The sequence below is a fragment of the Amphiura filiformis genome, chromosome 3 (genome assembly GCF_039555335.1).
Source record: "Amphiura filiformis chromosome 3, Afil_fr2py, whole genome shotgun sequence".
NCBI classification, from domain to species: Eukaryota; Metazoa; Echinodermata; class Ophiuroidea; order Amphilepidida; family Amphiuridae; genus Amphiura; species Amphiura filiformis.
The window spans coordinates 78,297,795-78,321,462 of record NC_092630.1 but is presented as its reverse complement, the minus strand read 5'-3'; the positions used below and the strand labels follow the sequence as shown (position 1 = coordinate 78,321,462).

At 35.1% G+C, this 23,668-nt stretch overlaps 1 protein-coding gene across 1 annotated transcript in view; it reads left to right on the top strand.

The window, feature by feature from the left end:
* LOC140149193 (uncharacterized) overlaps window positions 1–19,989 on the top strand; it is a 35,447-nt gene extending 15,458 nt beyond the window's left edge. Inside the window, 16 exon segments of the mRNA XM_072171402.1 lie at window positions 284–306; window positions 4,335–4,692; window positions 5,019–5,390; window positions 5,393–5,440; window positions 5,695–5,873; window positions 6,227–6,370; window positions 7,218–7,287; window positions 7,763–8,036; window positions 10,789–10,876; window positions 11,890–12,051; window positions 12,330–12,474; window positions 13,358–13,564; window positions 14,574–14,840; window positions 14,843–15,375; window positions 18,872–18,955; window positions 19,536–19,989. Of these exon segments, the coding sequence (XP_072027503.1) occupies window positions 284–306; window positions 4,335–4,692; window positions 5,019–5,390; window positions 5,393–5,440; window positions 5,695–5,873; window positions 6,227–6,370; window positions 7,218–7,287; window positions 7,763–8,036; window positions 10,789–10,876; window positions 11,890–12,051; window positions 12,330–12,474; window positions 13,358–13,564; window positions 14,574–14,840; window positions 14,843–15,375; window positions 18,872–18,955; window positions 19,536–19,595 (3,014 nt within the window). The 3' untranslated portion in view covers window positions 19,596–19,989.
* The last annotated feature ends 3,679 nt before the right edge of the window (window positions 19,990–23,668 follow it).

Below are 23,668 nucleotides of genomic sequence, written 5' to 3'. Positions count from 1 at the left end.
AGGTAGTTTAAAGATTGCCAGTTTCTGTATCGGCGCTCACCATGGATAGATTGGATAGAGTGAAAGCTAGCTCTTTATGAAAGAGGAATTAGTTTAGAGTTGATGGACATGTATAAAAATGTATAGCTTGTAGGCTGTAGCAACTGGCTGGTTACAATGTAGATCATGATGATGTTTCCGACATGTAGATCATGTCGACAGTTCTGGAACAATGTTAGATGAGCTCTAATTCTTTATGCTGATGTGATAGTCATTTCCAAAATTATTATTTTGTTCTTTGCAGAAGAAAAGAAGAAAACTAAGAAGGTATGTATTTCAATATTTAAAGTCTTTTCAGATCCAATAGTCAGAAATGTATTTAAATCTGTTAAAAAGAACATGCACAAATGTCCTACTTAACAGATGCACCCTTTCATTTTATATTATAGTAATTTCCTTCTGCACTGAATAAGTCAGAAACATAGTGTTTGTATAAAATACTAGTAGTCAACCTACATTGTATTATATTATACTAGCGGGATACCCGCGCTTCGCGCGGGTCCCCGCTAGATGAGTAAATGGGAGCGATCACTAAAACAGGATGAATTACTGAAAAGGTAGAATCATTGAAAGGTAAATTTTATTTTTCTAAACCTGTCCCTTCTTGCATTTCCATTTTCTTTTCAGTTTCTTCTGCACGGGCCTAGTTTGTTTCCATTAAAACAAAATGCTATTTAGCTTGTGATTTTCCGTTTCCATGTTATTTATCTATCTAGGCCTAACCCCATTCCCATTATTTTCTAAATCTATCCTTTCTTATAATCGTTTCCCTTTATAGCTTCATTTTTATTAGCTGCTTAGCTTGTGATTTCCCGTTTCCTTCAGTTGTTATTTATGTTTCTTATTTTTCCTGATTAGTTTCTAATTTTAACTTCTTTTTTTTTCCCCTTAATTTTCCTGATTAGTTTCTTTCTTTCCCTCTTAATAGTTTGCTCCCGTTTCATTTAGTTACTGTAACCATAACCCATATAATAGGCCTACCCGTATCTTTTTTGTCTTCTTCTTTTTTTTTTTTTTTTAAATTCATTTATCTCCTTTCTTTCTCTTCAGTTTCTTTTGCATAGGTCTATTTTGTTCCCATGCTGCTTAGCTTGTGATTTCCGTTTCCATGTTATTCATTTATTGAGCCCCGTTTCCATGCATTATTTTATAAATCTACCATTTCTTACATTTCTCCTTTTAGTTTTGGCTTTTTTCTACGTTTTATTCCCATTTTTCATATTTCCTGCTTAGCTTGTGATTTCCTGTTTGAATTTGATCTATTTAAAGGGGTACTACACCCATTAATTTTGCATTTTTTTTCATTTTGAAAAGAAAAAAAAAAAAAAAAATTGGACAAAGTGGTATGCAAAATGAAGGGGCAAATCTTCTCGTTTTATTGGTGGTATCGGTATCAATGTAGCTTACATGCTTTTACAGATAGAAGCCAAAAGGAGGTACATCACTGATGATTTAAATTCACTTCATTTTGGAAAGCTTACTATCAACGGATTTCGTTAAAATTTTGGGTATGTGTTGCTAACACATTAGGGAAATAAAGTTGATATGTAAAATGGGAATAAGTGGTTCCTGATTTCTTTTATGACTTCATGAACTTGGTGCTCCACAACTATCAAAAAAGGAACTGGTTAAAATGCTTCTATTTTCAATGTTGAGCTATATTTTGTATTTTTAACTTGCGACATTATTGCACTGAAACTTAATTAAGCCATAGGTAACAGGTTACAACAACCATACTACAGCAATGATGAAAAAAATTGTATTTCTTGTCCTATACAACCATATTGGGTAGTTTTCCGTAAGCTTAGCTTTTGTGATTTTGGTAACTATTTTATATTTATTTGTGAAATCCGTCTCAACTAGGCATTCTAAATTGTACTCACCATTTACATCCCAAGGTATATTAGTATATCCACCATGCACTTCTCGATATATATCCAGTTAAAGACAGAATATCAAAATTATGCCTCATATGATATCACAGACTCTCACATGTGTATTCAAAATTGATGCTTAAATTTGACCTGAACCAATTGACCTATAACCTGACATACGGTGACCTAATACTAATAGCCTTTTCTTCTCCTAACAACTAATGACTATGCATCTATTGTATAAGTGTTTATTTAATTTATTCAGTGTTATATCATGGTAGGTATTTTGCATGCACCACTATAGATTTTCTATAGAGAGTATAACAAAGGATTTAATGTATTCTATTCATGTACCCTACTTGAACATTTTGTAAAGAATAAATTATGGTTTGTTATGAAACACAGATCTGAGTTACTAGGTTACAGTAAACAAAAAAATATATAGGGCTAAAATTACTTACTAAAATGGTTGAAAGTCACTTTATATGTAGATATATTTTATAAGTTCAGGACATGAGGTGATAAACATATATATGTACTTAATAAATTTGCAAGAAAAAAAAGAAGAGGGGTACTGATGAAAATCGGGGTATTATATCGCCTTAATTCTATTCTCATTATTTTAGTTTTTTTACGTGAGTTATTTATTTACCGGGTATTTATTTATCTTTCCTCTCGTATCCTCACGATTTTTTATCATCTTGGCGGGTAATCTCTTAATCGAATCCAGTACCATGCATATAATCCACAATCCGACCCATCCATAGGCCTACCTTTTCAGTTTTGTCTTCCTTTCTTTTCTTTTCTATTTCTCTGCACGGAAAGTTGGTCTGTGCATATTATGCACCCGTGCGACGTGGCGTCACATTGCTCAATACGCCTTGACGTACTAACGTCAACGCGCTGCTGCCAGTTAATTACTGATGCTGGCGCTACCACTGAGTTTTGACAACAAAAATCCGGAAAAAACCCGGTTTTAACCATATTTTCACTGATTTTGAGGCCAATTCTTGGTCTTGACAGTTTTCAACCAAATAAAGTGCAATGCGTTCCCGGTAGGTATTCCTTAATCTCCCGTATGAATTTGGCTGTAAAACTAAACGACGATTCATAGGCCTAGAATAAATAATAAAATTCACGCGACGTAGCCTTAACTCTTGGCTGCCAACTTCGGTGCAGTGGCGGAAAATGGGGTGCATAGGGGCGAAAAGCTCGTAAGATTATTCTTAAAGTCCGCGATGTTGTGCATCTAGATAGCCTGAATCATTTCTTGGCCACCTCGCAGTTGGCAGAAAACAGGGCAATGTTGCTCTGCGTATGGTTTTTTTATTTTTTTTTTATTACGCGGTTCACACTGTCCTTATTACCCACAATGCCACTGCATGCGATTTTGCATGCATAGCAACACGACAGTTTTTATGTTATTCTCTTAGTTACCATCAATTTTTGCAAAAATGAACCTCAGATGGTTTAATGGCAATATGTACCCGATCAATGTACGAATAAATCAGAGCTGAAAGTGAAATCATCTCTGAGTCTATTCGCGCACAAGATTTAGCGACTTCCTTTTATTTATATAGATATGTAATGTTCAAAGTGATTGTTTCATGGAGTCTTGGGGCAAAATATTTTTCACATGAAACCTGTAAAAATATGTGACATTCATTGGGAAGAAATTGAATAATATCGATTTTGATGGGGCAATAATGAATAATAATTATTCTATTACCCCCACGACCCATTATTCAAAATCGTGCACTATGTTATGTTGAAATGTGTCATGTGAAAGACCATTAATTAGCAATAAAGTGGCCAGGGCAACGAACTTTATCACTTACGCTTTGGCTACGCGTAGGCGCTCCACATTGAGGTAAACAACTTGAAATATTTGGGCAAAAAATGTGATATTTTCTCTTTAAATCGCACTATTTTGTGGTAATAGAATAGAAATATAGGGTGCGGTAAAAACGTTTAAATAATGGGTTCCGCTGCGCCTCGCCCATTATTTACGTTTTTACTGCCTCGGACACATTATTTGCATGTAAAGGATAATGCATTACCCTTTATTTCTTAAATAAAGGCTTACCGTACTTACAAACCTGAAGAGTTATAAAACTTATTATTTCAAAATCTATAGAGTTGGATATCACAAACTATGTATAATTTGTTCAAAATTGTGCACCATTTTGTTGCAGGTTTGTGCTTTTCATTAAGCCATTATACATTTCAAATCGTATGTCTTTATGGGAACTGAATTTGGCATAATTCTGGAATACCCTTCACACCCTGTGTTTAAGGGTTACATGTAGGATTAGGGTTAGGATTATGGCTTAGGATAAGAGTTATTATTAAGGTTTGAAGGATACATACATGTGTATTTCAGAATTATTCTAAATTGTAATTTGTGTTTTGTATAAACAGTTTGGGTACAAAAACAAAGGACAGCAATTTTCCGTGCGTAAAGTGCAGACACAAGTTGACAAGCAGCCAACTAATGCATCACAAGCTTCTACTAAGAAATCTGCTACAACTAAACCTGCAGCAACAGGAACCAAGAATAGAAAACCACCTACAAATGACCAGAAGACTAAACCGGCTCCTCGTAAAGATTTGATTAAAAAGAATGCTCAGGCAGTTTCATCAGGAAAGGTGAAACAACAACCGACACCTACTGGTGGAGGAGGAAGTACAGTGACCTTAACTCAGGACCAGTTGAATGCTATATTAGCTACTATAGGCAAGGCAGCTGGTAGCAGTGAAATACCTAATATATCACTAGGTGAGCCGTAGTCAGGTGTAGTGTTATAAAGCTAGAATCAAGATACATGTAGTGGAAAAGAAGGGAGTGTCAATTTATAATAAAAGTAATTCAACCACCTCAGACATTATTTGAGGCAGGACCTCGTAAACTATCAATTTAACCTTTAATTGGGTGAGATTACTTACAAGTTGTGTGTTCCCTCTAAGCACATTGCAAAGGAACAGAAAGAATGAGACCAAAATCTTCAATTACAATCAGTGTGGCTTAATTGTATTGAAAATCATGTAAAGAGGTTTGTAACGTGTGATTTTGAATAATTCACGAGTTCTTTCATTTCTTTTCAGAGAATGGTAGTATCAAGGTAGATGAATCTCACAATGATGTGCCTCGTCAATCTTCACAGAAAAGAGATGCAGATAAACCAGAAACAAACAATAATGTTGTAAACACAAGTGGTGAAAACCCTTTACAATCGGTCTCTAAAGATGAAAATGAATCAACACAGGGTGTAAACACTCACATTCCAAATAGTCATTCACCATCATTATCAAAAAGACCTGTAAATAAAGAGGAGACACAACTGCGCAAATCAAGCCGGGAGATGTCCAAAGGAAGCCACCATCAAGGAACGATGGTAGTCTGCCACAATTACTCAAAGTACAGCAGGGAGGGTCTGGGACAGGGTATGGGGATGTCAGCAGTATGATTGGCCTTAATGAGAGGGAGTTGGCAGAGAAGAAGAAACAACAATGGAAGAAGGAACTTGGTAGGTTATTATTGCAAAGTTTTGTACCGTATTACCATAATTACATTCATTATTATTGACTTGTGATGAAGATGGTGGTAAAATGAATAATGGAACAAAATTTTCTATCAGATTTTGTGAAAACTACTATAAACATGATGATGATAATCACGTTTTGTACAATGAGATAAAACATGTGAATTTTGTATAAACTTGCTATGCTTTCATTGTGGCTTTGTTTTTGTTCTAATGACTTGTCAAATTTAATCTCACAGATGAACAAATAGCATTGAAACAGCAGCATCAAGGTGTTAGTAGTCGCCGTAGAGGCAGAAATGATGACAGCCCTCAACAGACATGGGATCCTTGGGGTCAGCCACAGCATGTAAGAGGATCGAGGACACTTAATGCAAGCATGAATCTAGATCTCTCTGGGGTCCATTCAGCTGAGCAGGTATGTCAAAGTTTTCGTTGAAATGACTTGCAACTCTGATCAATGGCTATAATTAATGCATTCTTATGCAGTTTTGTATCTAGAAATATTATCCAGGAATTATCTTACTTTATTTATAATGTGCCTTTTCCAATGACTACAAAGCGCAACTGTGGATAGCCACAATTCATGTATGTCTACAATTACACACACAGATTTCTCATGTGTGTCCTAATTTGCATAAGTACACATACAAGTAGTGAAGAATGTATCATTTTGTTGTTTGTTTCCAGTTTATTTTGTTTTACTATACCACCATCTCTTATGCTTCAAAACTTTGCATATAAATGTCAGTGTGATTCTGAATTCCACAGAGTGATGCCTTTCCAATGTCATCTAAGTCAAGAGAGCCAATGTCAACTCGGATAACGCCTAGAGGAGACGTCACATCAAGCCTGGGCAAGATTGCAACACAAAAATATACACCTGCTGCTATGAGGTCGTCATTTATCATTGGGGTAAGAAATTCAAATTCATCAATGGGCTGTTATGTCAGGGGGGTCTTTAACGTCTGACAAGTATAAAAGTGACAAGATTTTGTCAAGATCAGCTCTGATTTCTTCAGTAAGAAAGGCAGTTGTAAAAATTATGACTCGTGTAAAAAGAACAGACACTCATTATAAACACATCAAAAAAAGTAGCTATCCCCCTTTAATGATTGACCATTATTCCAAAATGGTTAATTGCATGCAAAATTTGTGATATGTATCCGAAGCAGAATTTCTGTGAATTATGACACCTCATTTGCTGCTATGGTCTCAATAATGATGTCACAGCGTACATTTAAATGAACGTAACCGAAGATTTGAAAGTTGCAGCAAATCCTATTGCCTTGTATTGAGAATCCATTGTAAGAAATCTGCTCGGCTCTCATTGGATTATCCTTTTTTTGTTTCATGCATTAGGAGGGTTTTTTTGCATCACCTTTAGAGTTTTATTTGCAACACTACATAAGTTTTCACTCACCTGAAAACAAATATATCGAGCAAAAAGATTACTGTAAAATTGTGTGGTGTCCAATTTCAAACTTCAAAAGTTCAAGAAGACAGGAATTCCCAAGAAAAACTTAAGCTTGGGAATTCCTAAAATATTTGGCCTGTCTTTAGAGTTACTGGGCATTCCCAATTTTTTAAGTTTTTTTTTTCAAAATGGGAATTCCTAATTGTTTTGGATACAATTTTGCTGGAATAACCCATTACCATTTGGCAGATAAAAGTATATTTTGGGTCCAAACAACTGGGTCTATTATAAGAAATGCTGTGATTATGACCATATTAATTAGGAAGCTTCAATTTGGTTTTTCAGGGTGATCCAATGGAGAACTATGTTAAGAATGTCAAGGACCAAGAGAAGAAACAGTGGCTAGAGGAGTTAGGTAGGTGGAACAAAGTCAAAGTCAAAGTTGCAAGTTGTTTGATTAGCAGTCAAATTTATTTATTGATGATGTAATTGAAATTGACAAAATATCTGAGTAAATATATGTTAGTGCAACAATGTCATTCACTTTCAGCATTAATTTGCTTATATTGGGAAATGCTGGGGGAAAATCACTCAAGCGACACAGGTTTTGATTTGTTACCCTTAAAACCATCTTGTATTATATTATGTAACTGTATTAAACCTGGCAAAATATGTATTTATTAATTATAAGAACTTTACACAATTCCCATGACTTTTGTCTGTTTGTGTGAGTGTCTCTGTCTTGATCTTGTACTCTCTCAGTTCTCAACCTTACCATTGTTTGTCAATCATTCAATCAGATTCTCTCTTCAAATTGTATTAACTTTGTAAAATTGTCAATCGTAAGAAACAATAAAATGATGATACTGTAAACATGGCTTTTCTTTTAGAACGTCAGAAGCGTGAAACCCAGGAGCAGCGAGAACAAGATAAAAGGAAACAAAATGAGTTTCATGATCGCATGTCACACTGGGCAGAGCAGGTGACACCAAGGTCCAAGTCAGTAGCCCAACCCCAGCAGGAGGTGAAGCCAGTTACTACTGTAGATGATAGTGTGATCACACCAACATCACAGAGTGGCAATCAAGTAGAGTTATCACCACAGAGACATCATAGTGCTGATGCTGTACCCAGTAAAGGAAGAAATGATGCGGATGAATCAACGTAAGTAATCACTGCAAAGATGCAAGTTTCCCTGCGTTTGCAGGAATTCCTGCTTTCATGAAGTCCAAATTCCCACTCTTTTCTTTATTTTCAGCCCGTTTTGGAGGCTTTTGGCCCAGATTCATGCACTTTTCAGGCTTTTTCCTTCAGGTCAGTTTACATCCCTGTAATCAGATACACAACCGTACATGATAGTATGGTAAACAAAACTACTGATTATCTCCATCGCCAAGCCCCAGCCCATGCCTTGGGGCCATAGACAGGGGCAAACAAAGGCCAAAAATTCTCCAATTTCAACAAGCTGCTTTTACTGTAGTATCTTGAAGCCTTATTTTAAGCCCGATGTGCAATGAAGTGTTGTATCAATTTTGCATACACTCCTAGATAGAACCAATCAGAGCAAATGTTAGTAAAATATGAGGTGTGCATAAATGTTGTATGATTGCACAGGTGTGCACTCCGCGTAGTACGCACAGTGCTTTATATTAGATTATTGAGATGTATTTTGTTTTGTTTACTAGGTCTCATATAAGACCAAGTGGCTTATTGGTTGATCCTGTTGAGGCAGGGACATAATGAAGATTAGATTATTGAGATGTATTTTGTTTTGTTTGCTAGGTCTCATATAAGACCAAGTGGCTTATTGGTTGATCCTGTTGAGGCAGGGACATACTGAAGATTAGATTATTGAGATGTATTTTGTTTTGTTTGCTAGGTCTCATATAAGACCAAGTGGCTTATTGGTTGATCCTGTTGAGGCAGGGACATACTGAAGATTAGATTATTGAGATGTATTTTGTTTTGTTTGCTAGGTCTCATATAAGACCAAGTGGCTTATTGGTTGATCCTGTTGAGGCAGGGACATACTGAAGATTAGATTATTGAGATGTATTTTGTTTTGTTTGCTAGGTCTCATATAAGACCAAGTGGCTTATTGGTTGATCCTGTTGAGGCAGGGACATACTGAAGATTAGATTATTGAGATGTATTTTGTTTTGTTTACTAGGTCTCATATAAGACCAAGTGGCTTATTGGTTGATCCTGTTGAGGCAGGGACATAATGAAGATTAGATTATTGAGATGTATTTTGTTTTGTTTACTAGGTCTCATACAAGACCAAGTGGCTTATTGGTTGATCCTGTTGAGGCATGGACATACTGAAGATTAGATTATTGAGATGTATTTTGTTTTGTTTACTAGGTCTCATATAAGACCAAGTGGCTTATTGGTTGATCCTGTTGAGGCATGGACATACTGAAGATTACATTATTGAGATGTATTTTGTTTTGTTTGCTAGGTCTCATACAAGACCAAGTGGCTTATTGGTTGATCCTGTTGAGGCAGGGACATACTGAAGATTAGATTATTGAGATGTATTTTGTTTTGTTTACTAGGTCTCATATAAGACCAAGTGGCTTATTGGTTGATCCTGTTGAGGCAGGGACATACTGAAGATTAGATTATTGAGATGTATTTTGTTTTGTTTACTAGGTCTCATATAAGACCAAGTGGCTTATTGATTGATCCTGTTGAGGCAGGGACATAATGAAGATTAGATTATTGAGATGTATTTTGTTTTGTTTACTAGGTCTCATACAAGACCAAGTGGCTTATTGGTTGATCCTGTTGAGGCAGGCACATGCTGAAGATTAGATTATTGAGATGTATTTTGTTTTGTTTACTAGGTCTCATATAAGACCAAGTGGCTTATTGGTTGATCCTGTTGAGGCAGGGACATAATGAAGATTAGATTATTGAGATGTATTTTGTTTTGTTTACTAGGTCTCATATAAGACCAAGTGGCTTATTGGTTAATCCTGTTGAGGCAGGGACATACTGAAGATTAGATTAATGAGATGTATTTTGTTTTGTTTACTAGGTCTCATATAAGACCAAGTGGCTTATTAGTTAATCCTGTTGAGGCAGGGACATACTGAAGATTAGATTATTGAGATGTATTTTGTTTTGTTTGCTAGGTCTCATACAAGACCAAGTGGCTTATTGGTTAATCCTGTTGAGGCAGGGACATACTGAAGATTAGATTAATGAGATGTATTTTGTTTTGTTTACTAGGTCTCATATAAGACCAAGTGGCTTATTGGTTGATCCTGTTGAGGCAGGGACATACTGAAGATTAGATTATTGAGATGTATTTTGTTTTGTTTACTAGGTCTCATATAAGACCAAGTGGCTTATTGGTTAATCCTGTTGAGGCAGGGACATACTGAAGATTAGATTAATGAGATGTATTTTGTTTTGTTTACTAGGTCTCATATAAGACCAAGTGGCTTATTGGTTGATCCTGTTGAGGCAGGCACATACTGAAGATTAGATTAATGAGATGTATTTTGTTTTGTTTGCTAGGTCTCATATAAGACCAAGTGGCTTATTGGTTGATCCTGTTGAGGCAGGGACATACTGAAGATTAGATTATTGAGATGTATTTTGTTTTGTTTGCTAGGTCTCATATAAGACCAAGTGGCTTATTGGTTGATCCTGTTGAGGCAGGGACATACTGAAGATTAGATTATTGAGATGTATTTTGTTTTGTTTACTAGGTCTCATATAAGACCAAGTGGCTTATTGGTTGATCCTTTTGAAGCAGGGACATACTGAAGATTAGATTATTGAGATGTATTTTGTTTTGTTTACTAGGTCTCATACAAGACCAAGTGGCTTATTGGTTGATCCTTTTGAAGCAGGGACATACTGAAGATTAGATTATTGAGATGTATTTTGTTTTGTTTGCTAGGTCTCATATAAGACCAAGTGGCTTATTGGTTGATCCTGTTGAGGTAGAGAGAAAGGAAATAGCAAGACAGAAGCATCTGGAACACATGGTATGTCATTTCAAAAACATCTAAGGACATAAACATTTTACAGATAATTCAATATACCTAGAAATTACTTAGCCCTTGGTGTTTGTCTGATTTTGTATCCACCAGTACTCGCATAGTTTGAATGTTGATTAATATCAGCATGAAATTCTTCAATATCAAATTATATCATTATCTGATCTCACACTTTTTTTCTATTTAACAATTAGTGGGTTTTTAGCGGCCTATCCCACAATTTTTTTTCTATTCATCCTTAATCGATGATAGGTGAGGACTACTCCTGATTCTAGAAAAATATAGCACTAATCATTTAGAATTTTAAAAAATCTTGCTTTGCCAAATGAAGCAGCTAAATCCAAGTATCCTAATCCTGTAGTTAGTTCCAACTGGCCATGAAAGACAAATTTAAGTTTTTGGTCAGTTTTTGGAAATAAGGGCCAAACATACATCATCTTTAGGGTATTTTTTGTATGCTGTGACAATTAAGCCCAAAGACTTGTACAAAGACTAAGTTAGAGTTATGCATTCTAATTTTTGGAAAAAAAATATTTTGTAATATTTTTCATAACAAATTATCAAAAATAACACAAGATATAAAACTTATGAGCTAACTCTTAGCCTACAAGTCTTAGAATTTTGTGACTAAAATTGTAAGAAACATGTAAAATTGCATGTTTTTTTTGCCCATTTCCCCAATTGCAAACATGTTAAATATTGACTTTTATTGCCAGTGAGAACTAACTAAAGGATTAGGATAATATATTTTTAAATTCCAAAACTTAGTGTTGTATTTTTCTAGAATCAGGAGTACAAATTATGACTTTTTTTTTTTTGCTGTAAGAAAATACTAAAAAGGTACTGCTCATGAACCTTTTCTTCCAGTTTCAATTACATAGTATCAACTAATTGTAAACAGCTTGTACTTTGTGGTAGGTAATAGTGTAGCTTGATTGCTTTCATTTCATATACTACTATAAGTATTTGTACTGAATTATATTTGTGTTATCATTTGACAGTTGGCAGTGAAGGCGCAGGTTGAAGAAAGACAAAGACAGAAGAGAGAAGCCATGGAAGCCAAGAAACGTGAGGAAGCAGAGGAGGAAAGGAAATTGGCAGAAGAAAGGGATTTGTTACAAAAACAGTTTGATATAGAAAAGGAAAAACAACGCAAGAAAGAGGTATTCAACATTGTCAACATAAATATTACAGAAACATAATGTAATAGGTATAAACTATGAGTTTGGAAATTTTATGTTGGAAATTGTTATCCTAGTTGTGCTTTATTTTCAAGTCAAGCCTTTAATATGTGATGCTTGAATTGTTGATGTTACTATATTAAAATCTAATAGAAGAACTGATTAATTAAATAATCTTGGTAACTACTTGGTGTGTAATTGAATGCCATAGTGAATATAATTGAAATGTATTTGTATATATTTTGCATCCCATTTCACAGGAGGAAGCAGCTGCTAAACAGAAAGCAATGATGGAGAGTGTCCAGGCTGCATATAATGAAGCTCAGCAGGCAAAACATAATAAGAGAGTACAGAGGCTAACAGAACAAGGACATGATGTAGATAACCTCAGGAAAAGCTGGGAAGGTAACCATCATTCTCAATGTTGTAACCTGCTGGATATTAGAAAAGATGCTAAATAATGTTAAATTTAGTTACTGCTTTTCCATTACTTTTGAGCTTTTATCCTAATGCTTAGTAATCCCAACATTTTTTCCAGTGGAAAAAAGTATGTTTGGAAATTTGTTAGCACTTGGTATCGTTGAACTCAACAACAAGAGCTCAAAATATGTTAGTCCAATCCTGATATGATTTGCATATAATCGTATCAATGTTAAGCAAAATCAGTTGTCATACAGTTGCTATTTTTCTTGGCCATTTACTAAGATAAAACATGTTGCAAATCGGATCAAAATTGTGCCCTGTTTCTGTGATATGATTACACTTATGTTGCTGAAAATAAGATACATGTATAGCAGGCTTCCTCAAATAGATTTGTTGAAGCGCCACATGAAATAAAAGAAAACTGCAAAGCGCCACTCAATGGCTGTGAAGCAGCCATCGCTGTGTTTTAGCACCGCCGGGGGGAGTCAGGGGGGGCCTGTGAAGCTATTGATTTTTTAAAATTTGAGGTGCAAATGACGCCATTTGGTGCAACATTTTGTACTATTTTAGCCTGTCTTTACAAGGAGAACATGGGAATTTATTAATTTTGTTTTTATTTAAAAAAATCTAAACGGTGCTGCGTGCCACTCAGGAGGCCACGGTTGTGACGCGCGCCGCTATTTGCTGACCCCTGATGTATAGCATTTGAATACTGCTTTCAGCTGTATTTAAAAATTGGTTCGATTGACAAGCAACTCATTTAGCTTTAATGCGTCACACTCAAAGTGCTTTTACAATCTGATTTATGTTTAGTTGAATTACAATCAACAATGTACTTAAAAATGTTTGCTTTTATCATTAACAGTTAAACACCCATCACCAGAGGCATCTCCCAGACAGCAGCAACCGGTGCAGCATTCACCAGTGAGGAATTCACCTGTACGTCTTGAACCCATTGTAACTAATGCTTACACATCACCAAGGCAAGATTCAAACCCTGTAGGACATACTGCTACTAATACCACACAAGATGCTACTACATCACCTACATTTGATCAAGCTGTGCAAACAGGTAGGCAATTGAAAGAAAATTGTGATAAATAATGAGTATAACATAACATGAAACTGAACTGTGATAATGTAATAGTTGGAAAAGTCACAGAAACATCAAGAATCAATTTGTAAGCTTCAAAATGGAATGGAAATAATACAAATGCCCAATTTGGAAAAAGGTTTTGGAAAACACATGTCGTAATGATACACATTAAACATAACAAGAGAACACAGCAACAGGTAAAGTATTGACCTTTTTGGTAAATCCCATAAGCCTTTGTGGTAGACCTGAGATGTCGTCATTTGACATCACACCAATGTGCACATCATTTAGCGAACATTGTTACTGCAGTGGATGTGCATTTCAAAGCTGTGAAGTGTGCAATAACGATGTGTGCATCAGGGTGATGACATCACAGGTCTGGTCTACCCACAAAGGCTTATGGGATTTACCAAATGGTCAGTTGAGTCACATATAAATGTTCATGGAAAATAATGTTTCAAAAAGTTTAACATGCAGCATGCATATAATCAACAGAAATTGTATTAGAATATTTCTGCTCATTGTAATTTTACTGGATGTACTTTAAAATTTAACATGCAGTCATGCACCCTTATATGACAGGTAAATGTTGCCATTTGTATTTTATTTCCAAAGCAAAGGCTCTCAAACCATGGATTTTAATCTTAAAACTTGTGGCAGGACATGACTTAACAGAAATGTTAAAAATAGTATCAAGAATATAAAAAATAATCGGTTTTGGTCGTTAATGGAGTCACATTCAAAATTAAAAATTAAATGAGAACCCCTAACATTTATTGCAGTGGAAACTTGTTAACACAATTTTTTGTTACACAAGTGTCCTGTTAACACAAAGTGTTATTTAAAGTCCCAAGCATGCACCTTTATAACCTGATAAGACAAACTTAATCTGAGGCCTTGGTAACTTTGTGTTTATGAGGTTCCACTGTGTCAAGTGATTGTGTTTTGCATGTATATCCACTGTTTATGCCTTTATATCCCACAGATTTTCAATTCCCTCCAGTTGATGATGTTCTGTTGGAACGGGCATTTGATATTCAACGAGAGGCCAGCGCTGGCATTGAATACAAACCAGAGAAAAAAACTGATAAACAGAAGAAAGGCAAAGTTGAAGGAGTCAAAGGTCAAGAGAAGAGCAAAAAACTGACAAAGGGCAAATCACAAGAAATATCAGATGAAGAAGCTAAACCTAAAAGAACTACAAGTGTTAAGAATCGTCCCTTGTGGGGACAGAGTGGTCAAAATAAGAAAAAGTTGGAAATACAGCAAAAGATCTGACAGGGAATCAGAAGAAGCGTGAGGAGAGACGGAAGAAGCGCATGGAGGAATTATTGGCCTTACAAGAGCAAAGTGCCCCCAAGAGACTAATAGAGAAGAAGAAAGCCTCATCCTTGCCACAATCTAGAACTGCTAGTGTATCTAGAACTCAATCTAGAACTGCTGAGTCCACAAATACAAGACATCAACATGATGCTTCAAGACCAGTTACTGAAATTGATGTGCCATTAAAACCAGATCAGACACCATCAGATGCCTGGACAGAAGACAGAAAAGAGGACAGACAAGAGGACAGACGAGAAGGCAGAATAGATAGTAGGAGAGAAGACAGACGGTATGGTCCTCCTCCTAGTCCTCCTATTCATAGTGGTGACTTTGTGCCTTTCATGAGGAATGATGAAGAACTAATTGAACATAGCATCCCAGTTTCACCTGATTCGAGACAACGCAGTAGAGCAAGGGATACACCAAAATCAGATAAGGGCAGATCATCTTCTATGGATAAAAGAGTAAGCAATGTTTGTTTGTCATTTAATTTTAAGAATGATGTACGGGAATCATATAAAAGTATGCATAATCACTACTATTAATCTGTTGTATATGCTTTGTTTAAATATAAATGGATTTTACTATTATGTATTCAATACAAAGCTACAGTGTCCTTCAATTCACTCAATAACAATTATGATATAAAAGGAGGATAGCCTGAACAACAATCCTGTCCCCACATTTTCTCCATCAAAATTGAGATTTTGGTGTCAATGGAAAGATTTTCAATTGTTTTCATTGATCCTGTATCAAAGAGACTGAAATAATTGTAAACTTCATAGATGTAGAGTGAGGGTCTAGGTCATTCAACTAAGATGGAAATAACACATGATGAAATTGGACCATCCTCTAATTAAAGAATCTATATAAATAAAAGGAAGTCGCTAAATCTTGTTCGCGAATAGACTCAGAGATGATTTCACTTTCAGCTCTGATTTATTCGTACATTGATCGGGTACATATTGCCATTAAGCCATCCGAGGTTCATTTTTGCAAAACTATTCAATCACTATGGAAATAACAAAAAAAATGGTCGGTTGCTAGGCCGTTGAGGTCAATAACCTTACGGCTCAGGTCATGACCAAAAAACGCGTCAAATGCATGCGCGCGATTAGTGGCGAGTCACGCACCCTGACACGTACTGCGTCTGGTTTATAGGTCGCGCGCCGCAGAGGGTTGTCTGATGGTCTGAGGAGGGGGGGTGGTGTCCACTCAGAATTGAACACTTGATCAAAATAAAGGCCTAGGCCTAATTGAAGCCATTTCGGGGATCATTTTTGTTTTGTCATTGCTTTAAAGTGTACAGGTGTCCAAAACAGAAGCCAAAACGGACACTTCTTTATACGCAGGGGCCAGGGGGTATCAAGGGGGGGGGGTGATTATTTGAAAAAAAGAAAAATAAAGGCGCAATTGAAGCACCATTTTGACACTAATGTTGTTATCATCGTTTAAAAGCGTAAGTGTACAGCTGTCGAAGCAGAAACAAAAGCGGGCACTTCTTAATACCCAGGGGGGATGTGGCCCCCTGAGTAGGCCCTACATGTATTTGAAAAAAAAAATCAAAATAAAGACCGAAATGAAGCTATTTCGCGACCACTTTGACACTATAATAGTTGTTATCGGATGTCCAAAACAAGCTTCTTATCAATACGCGGAGGGAGGGTGTCTGATCAAGGATGCGCCGGTGAGGGGAGGGGGCACTCGAATATGAAAGTAACGTACCTGTCCCTACCAGAGTATGACACTAGGGGTCTATCGAAGGCGATTATGGTCAAAAGGGGTTATTCAGTAGTGGGGGCCTCCAAGAAAATGTGTGAGAACGCTAAAATTCAGTGCCATTAACCGTAAAACATAACTTTCTGGGCAACGTTTTGTGAAAATTTGCCTTTTTGAAACTGAAATTGCTACAAAAATGTTAAATTTGTTCACAATGCGCGCGAAGCGCCTAAAACATTTGCAGATTTGGTGTAAATTTCTATTAAAAAAAGGGGTCATTGGGTGTAAGCTGGTGAAAAAAGGGGTCATTGGGTGACAGATTTGCAAAATAAATCTGAGGGATTGAGTGAGTATAACAACATTATCACAGATCTGGATATTCACTTAAATAAAAGTTTAGCTTCTTACATGACAGGAGCTAACATGATTATCAACATCTGATTATTGCTGGATGAATAATCTACACCAAGACAGCATGATTATCGTCACCGTTTACTCCCGTTTACTAAACACTCCCGTTTACTAACCGCTCCCGTTTACTCAACTAGCGGGGACCCGCGCGAAAAAAAGAAAAGAAAAAGAAGACAAAAAAGATACGGTTATGGTTACAATAACTAAATGAAACGGGAGCAAAATAAAGAAGGAAAGAAAGAAACTAATCAGGAAGCGTAAGAAAAAAAAGCTAAAATTAGATTAAAATTAATCAGGAAATATAAGAAAAAGAAGCTAAAATAATGAGAACAGAATTAACATGGAAACGGGAAATCACAAGCTAAGCAGCATATAAAAAAGAAGCTAAAAGGGAAACGTAAGAAAGGACAGATTTAGAAAATAATGTGAATGCGGTTAGGCCTAAATAAATAGATATGAAAATGGGCACAAAATAACTATGTTTAAAAAAAGCCAAAGCTAAAAGGACAAACGTAAGAAAGGGTAGATTTATAAAATATAAAATAATAATAAATGACATCAATAAATAAATAACATGGAAACGGAGAATAACATATATTTATTGGAACAAAATAGATCTATGTAGAAGAAACTGAAAAGAAAGAAAGAATAAAATGAATAAAAAAGAAAAGAAAAAGAAGACAAAAAAGATACGGGTTATGGTTACAGTAACTAAATGAAAAGGGAGCAAAATAAAGAAGGAAAGAAAGAAACTAATCAGCAAACGTAAGAAACAAAAGCTAAAATTAGATTAAAATTAATCAGGAAATATAAGAAAAGAGAAGCTAAAATAATGAGAACAGAATTAACATGGAAACGGGAAATCACAAGCTAAGCAGCATATAAAAAAGAAGCTAAAAGGGAAACGTAAGAAAGCCTTAGAAAGGACAGATTTAGAAAATAATGGGAATGCGGTTAGGCCTAAATAAATAAATAACATGGAAACGGAAAATCACAAACTAAATAGCAATTTTTTTTTAAATGGGAACAAATTAGGCCCATGTAGAAGAAACTGAAAAGAAAGAAAGAAGCTAAATGAACTGCCAGAAGGGACGGGTTAAATCAGGTTTAGAACAATAAAATTTACCTTTTCAATGATTCTACCTTTTCAGTAATTCCTCCTGTTTTAGTGATCGCTCCCATTTACTCATCTAGCGGGGACCCGCGCAGAGCGCGGGTATCCCGCTAGTATTCATATAAAGACTGCACAAAAAGTAACGCAGCTGTTATAAATACGCCTATAGTTTCAGAACTAATAAATTGTTGTCACAATATTTCAACATAGAAAGGACAATTTATTGTCGCGCATTTTGATACCCCATTTGTCCATTTTCAATCAATATTAACTTCACAGCTGTGTTTTTAAAGACAAATACCCTAATTTAAAAGTTGCAGCTATTTGTATTGATTTGAAGTAAGCGCGGAAGATAATGGTGGGTTTTACTTGCCACAATGCTTGCGTAATAACCATTGATCCCTGTAAATTGCAACTTTTAAATTTGGGCATTTTTCTTTAAAATCACTACTGTGTTGTTAATATTGAACGACAATGGACAAATGGGGTACCAAAATGCGCGTAAATAAAGCATCCTTCTTTCTATGTTGAAATATTGTGTGAACAATTACTATTTCTGAAGCCACATGCATATTTATAACAGCTGCGTTACTTTTTGTGCAGACTTTATATTTGCACTAAAATGCCATGTGAAGCTACAATTTATGCAATTCATCAAACTAAATTGGTTTTGGTGAGAGAGAATTGAATAATTGTTGAATATTTTCTTTCTACAGGACCCATTACTACACCCAGAACGACTCAAGGATACCAATGTCAGGCAAGAGAAGATTCTACAACAACTTTCAAATTTAAGACAAGTGAGTGTATATGAGGAGAGTAACATTAAAAGGAGGGACTGTGTGGCAAACTGCTTTTCAAGATAATATGGATTAAATCAATCATTAAAAAATAAAAAACATAAACGAAATCACAATTTATTTTCACTTGCAAAATCTGAATGCCGTGATCAGTTTTGAAAAGTGGTGTCTCAAATAGCTAATAACAATTCTATTTAAAATGAAAGTATTTTTTTGATTTATATTGGATTATCCTGCAAATTTGGCTGGTCACATATGTGTATCCTGGGCACCTAAGGAAAATATGTGTTATCTTGTTACTTGCTGCCTTAGTTAAATACAATTTACAGTAACTGGTTGGATAGAAACCAATAATTCAATTGGAAGTGTTTTGGTGTCAGAATTCCTGTAATAATTGTATATTGCAAATGGTCACTGTGAACAAAGGAGCTGTGGTTTACCTGCTGTGCAATCATTACTGTGATAGTTGCTTGTTGCAGGTGACATCTATTATGAATGAAACGTCTGATAATCTGTCTTTGGAGACAAATCAATTGATGTAATAACTGATTCTATGTTTGCATTTCATTTATCCCCACAGGGTTTAATGATGAAGCAGAGAGAACTAGAAATGGGATTGTCAACGCCTCTTGTTATGTGAGCTATGCACAGATAGCGGTTGTCTTTCAAATTGGATACAAAAGGGAGTATGATTCGTGTATAGAATGAGAATGAGACTAAATTTGATGATGCTATCAATTGGTACCTTCCATGGAGGTGTGAGTGATGCTAAGAGCATATTTGGACTGAGCAAGAGAAAAAATAATGGGCAAATAAATGCACTTTCTTTCATTGATTTTGAAAACTTCTTTGTATTCAAGTGAATGTATGTATTCAGAATTCATATGAAATAATCATTCAAATAGTGGAATATAAATGTGACCTGCTCCCACAAAACCAGACATAAGTCACTAATTTTGAAAATTGAGTTTTTGATGTCATCATTTTAGTATAGGTCTTCAGCTTTCAATTGATACCAAAATTATGTTTCTGGGACACGTGGTCCTCATTCTACGGTCTTTCAACGGGAAGGGGAGAAGCAACACATAAAGAAAAGGCAAATGTTTCAAAAAATGGCTTTAAAGTTGTAAAATGATATGTTAAGGACTGGGTTTGTCTCAGAAAATGCTAGATTTGGGTGCTTAAGGGATCCAAAATGGCGTTTATTAACGTTTCGACAGTATTTTTTGTGGGACATGAGAGCACCTCAGACCTATCGAATTGCATTCTGAATCTGAAGCATGTCTTTCTGATATCAAATAATTTTCATTTTTTAAAATCACAATATAATACAAATTTTATGACAAATTATAAAAATTTGATATTTTTCAAATTTTTGATATATAACAGTCCTCGAAGTAAATTATATAAATCTAATTAATTATTCTTAAAGTGTATGTAGCAGGGGGGAAAAGCCGACGGTCAATTGAAAATTTTGACCTTTTATATTGAAGATATGGATTTTTTCCCAAAAAGACCTAATTTTTTTTGTGTTTTGGGAAAAAAATCCATATCTTCAATCTGAAAGGTCAAAATTTTCAATTGATCGTCGCTTTTCATCCCACCTACATACACTTTAAGTATAAATCATCAGATTTATAAAGTTTACTTCGTACTGTTAAATATCAAAATATCAATTTTAATGATTTGCCATAAAATGTGTATTAAATTGCGAATTTCAAAAATCAAAATTATTTGATATCAGAATGACATTCTTCGTATTCAGAATGCAATTCGATATGTCTGATGTGCTCTAATGTCCCAAAATAAATACTGTCCAAACGTTCATACCCCAGCCCTTAAAATGTAAAAGCATATTTTGTTTTCAATGGTAGGTTAAAGTAAACATATAAAGGAATAAAAAAATAATAAAAACTGAAAAAACGAAATCTACAAGGTTTTTCACCTCTTTCCCAACTTTGACTCGCTGTATCTTGAAATGGCTGAGTGTCACTTATGGCGGGTTTCGTCAGAGCGGGTCACAAATGGAATTGCACTTTTCACTCTTGAGCTAATATCTGTATGTGATGCTTAACCGTCATAAGTGTCATCTACTTATATACATATATAGCCTTTTCTTAAATTTACAACAGCTATAAGTAATCTTATTGAAGTTCCAATGAACTCATACCAGCTTGGCTGTGCTCTTTAAACTGTGAGTCTGTATAAGAAATAATGGTTGAGCATGTGAAATGTTGTGAATCTTATGTATCTATGCATTAATGAACATTTTTGTTCATGCACAGACATATCTATCTAGCATTTGTGTGGTTGATATTGTAAACATTAAAATATGTACATGCCAAGTAAAGTACAAGGGTATGTGATTAATAAAAATGTATTATAATGAAAGACAGAGGTAAAAAGACTAAATCGCGTCTGACGTCAGGGTAAAGGTGCGCTATGATTGGTTACCGACCTGCGCAGTACGGCATTTTCTGTCTAGTTGTCAGAATTTCAGACACAAACTAGTCTTTTTATCTCTGTCTTTCATATTACACACATGTATTATCTCCTGGCCATAAAATGGACAGAAGTGAAATGTAAATTATGCAGGATGTTATTGACAACTTCTAAATAATTCCATATATATGCATAAGTGTAATCACTTGTACACTAAGCGTAATTTGTGTGACTTTTGAAAGTTGGCAACTTGTGGTCATTGTATCGCACTGACTACTGATAATTGACATGTGCCTGCTTGCCAGTGGCAATCAAAATTGGAATGAAATTGGTCAAGAAAATTACAGTGAGAGCCTTAAAATTCATAATTCTGCTTTTCTTTTTGGTATTCAAAGTATCATTACAAGTATTTCTAGTTGGCAAGATTATTTTTTGTAAGTGGACAATATGTGAACATGTGACATAAATTTGATATCATTCAATTACAGCGATACCATGTGGCATCACATGGTGATACCATGTGATGCCACATGGTCACATGAACAGTGTCCATATTTATAAGAAAAATTAATCCTGTCAAGTATTTTCAAGCAGCAACTTGTGTTTGAAACAGGTGTCTTGATTTATATTGTGATTTACCCTGTGTCATGTAACTGAGAATTCAGCTATGGAAAAATACAGATTGCACATATTAGTTAACAAGACTTTGATGCAAATTTCAATTTTAAAAATATTAATTATACAGTATTTATCTGGAATTTAAATTACTTGTACATTTATTTGCTTATAAAGTATCACTTGATCTTTTAAAGACTAAATCAGGAATTACTGATGAAGCATATTTGGATCTGGGAAATAAAAAATTATAATTCTGGGTCTCGTCATTTGCATTGACCTCCAGGCATAGGAGGCATTGTGTATTGGCTCACTGTAATGGGAATCACAAGTGTTATAATTTTATGCAAATAAGGAAATCAATCAAACATGGTGGTAAGTGGCAGGAACCCAAAAGTGCAACTTCTCAGAGATGAGATCGGGTATTAAATTTATACCTCCAGTATTTTCCACTCTGCAATGTCTCAAATTGCAGATGTAATGGATATTAAGTTGAAGTTTGAAGCATCTTGTAAACTGTTCTAGTACCTTATTCATTGTGCCAGCCTTATATGTAGCATTGGTTCTTATGTAAGTACAGGTGGATATTTAATAGTAGTACCCACAGATCACACTGTCTATCCGCATCTTTCTCTGAAATCAAATCATATAAAAACTTTATTTATTTTCATTCCTCATAGGTTACATAGATTTTAAATATTTTTTGTTGTGTATACATTGTATATTATTTTGTATAAATTTTGAAATGTAGCATAATATTTTGTATATTGAGTACATTCTTTAGTTGGTCGCAACCAGTATAAGTTAATTTATGCAATTGGTACATGCTTTAGTTATCTCTTTTTCTCAATTATGTGTTTCTAACCAGAATAGGGTATCTGAACGAGGAAAATAAAATGAAATGAATATTGTTTTTTACCGTGCACATACAAGATGCAACAATGTATTAAGATAATGATTTTACTAATTATTTTGGATATTCATTGTTTCATCATATTTCGGACAGCTGATGTCTAATTTCTCAATATATCTGTGTGCCTATGGGTAAAGGTCTCAGTATCAGTTTATAGCATTATCAGAAATTGAAAAAACGCTTTCAAAATATGCTTTTTGGTCATGAGTGCTATTGTATAGGGATATGTTTCCAACAAGCACACTCCAGTAAATTTTTTTAATTCTTGGAGTTCCGGGTACATGCTGGTGATCTGAGACAAATTCATCTCAGCTGGTGATCATTAATTGCGTAGAAGAGGCGAAGTCTCCATCCTTCTATGCGCCAATGACCAATGGGTCAATCCTCTTGTTGTCATGACTGTTGGTTGATCAGCCAATTAGCGCACCTTGTTGTCATGACTGTTGATCAGCAATAAGCATGATTGTTTATCACGTCTGCATTCACATGCGTATACTCTCGATGCACAGTACATAACTCGGAAGAATTAAAACATTAACTGTAGAGCTCTACAACTTGAAATGTTTTAGAGTTACGGAGTAGAATAGTACCCATTAGATAATGACCAATTGTTTCTATCTTCAATTGGTACAAAGGATCTTTATTGTTATGTTTTATGCCCAATTCAAATTGTTGTCCATTACACTAGGTTCAAGAGAAGAATGGCCCTCTCTTGCCTGGAAGTGGAAGTGGGGTTCTGATGG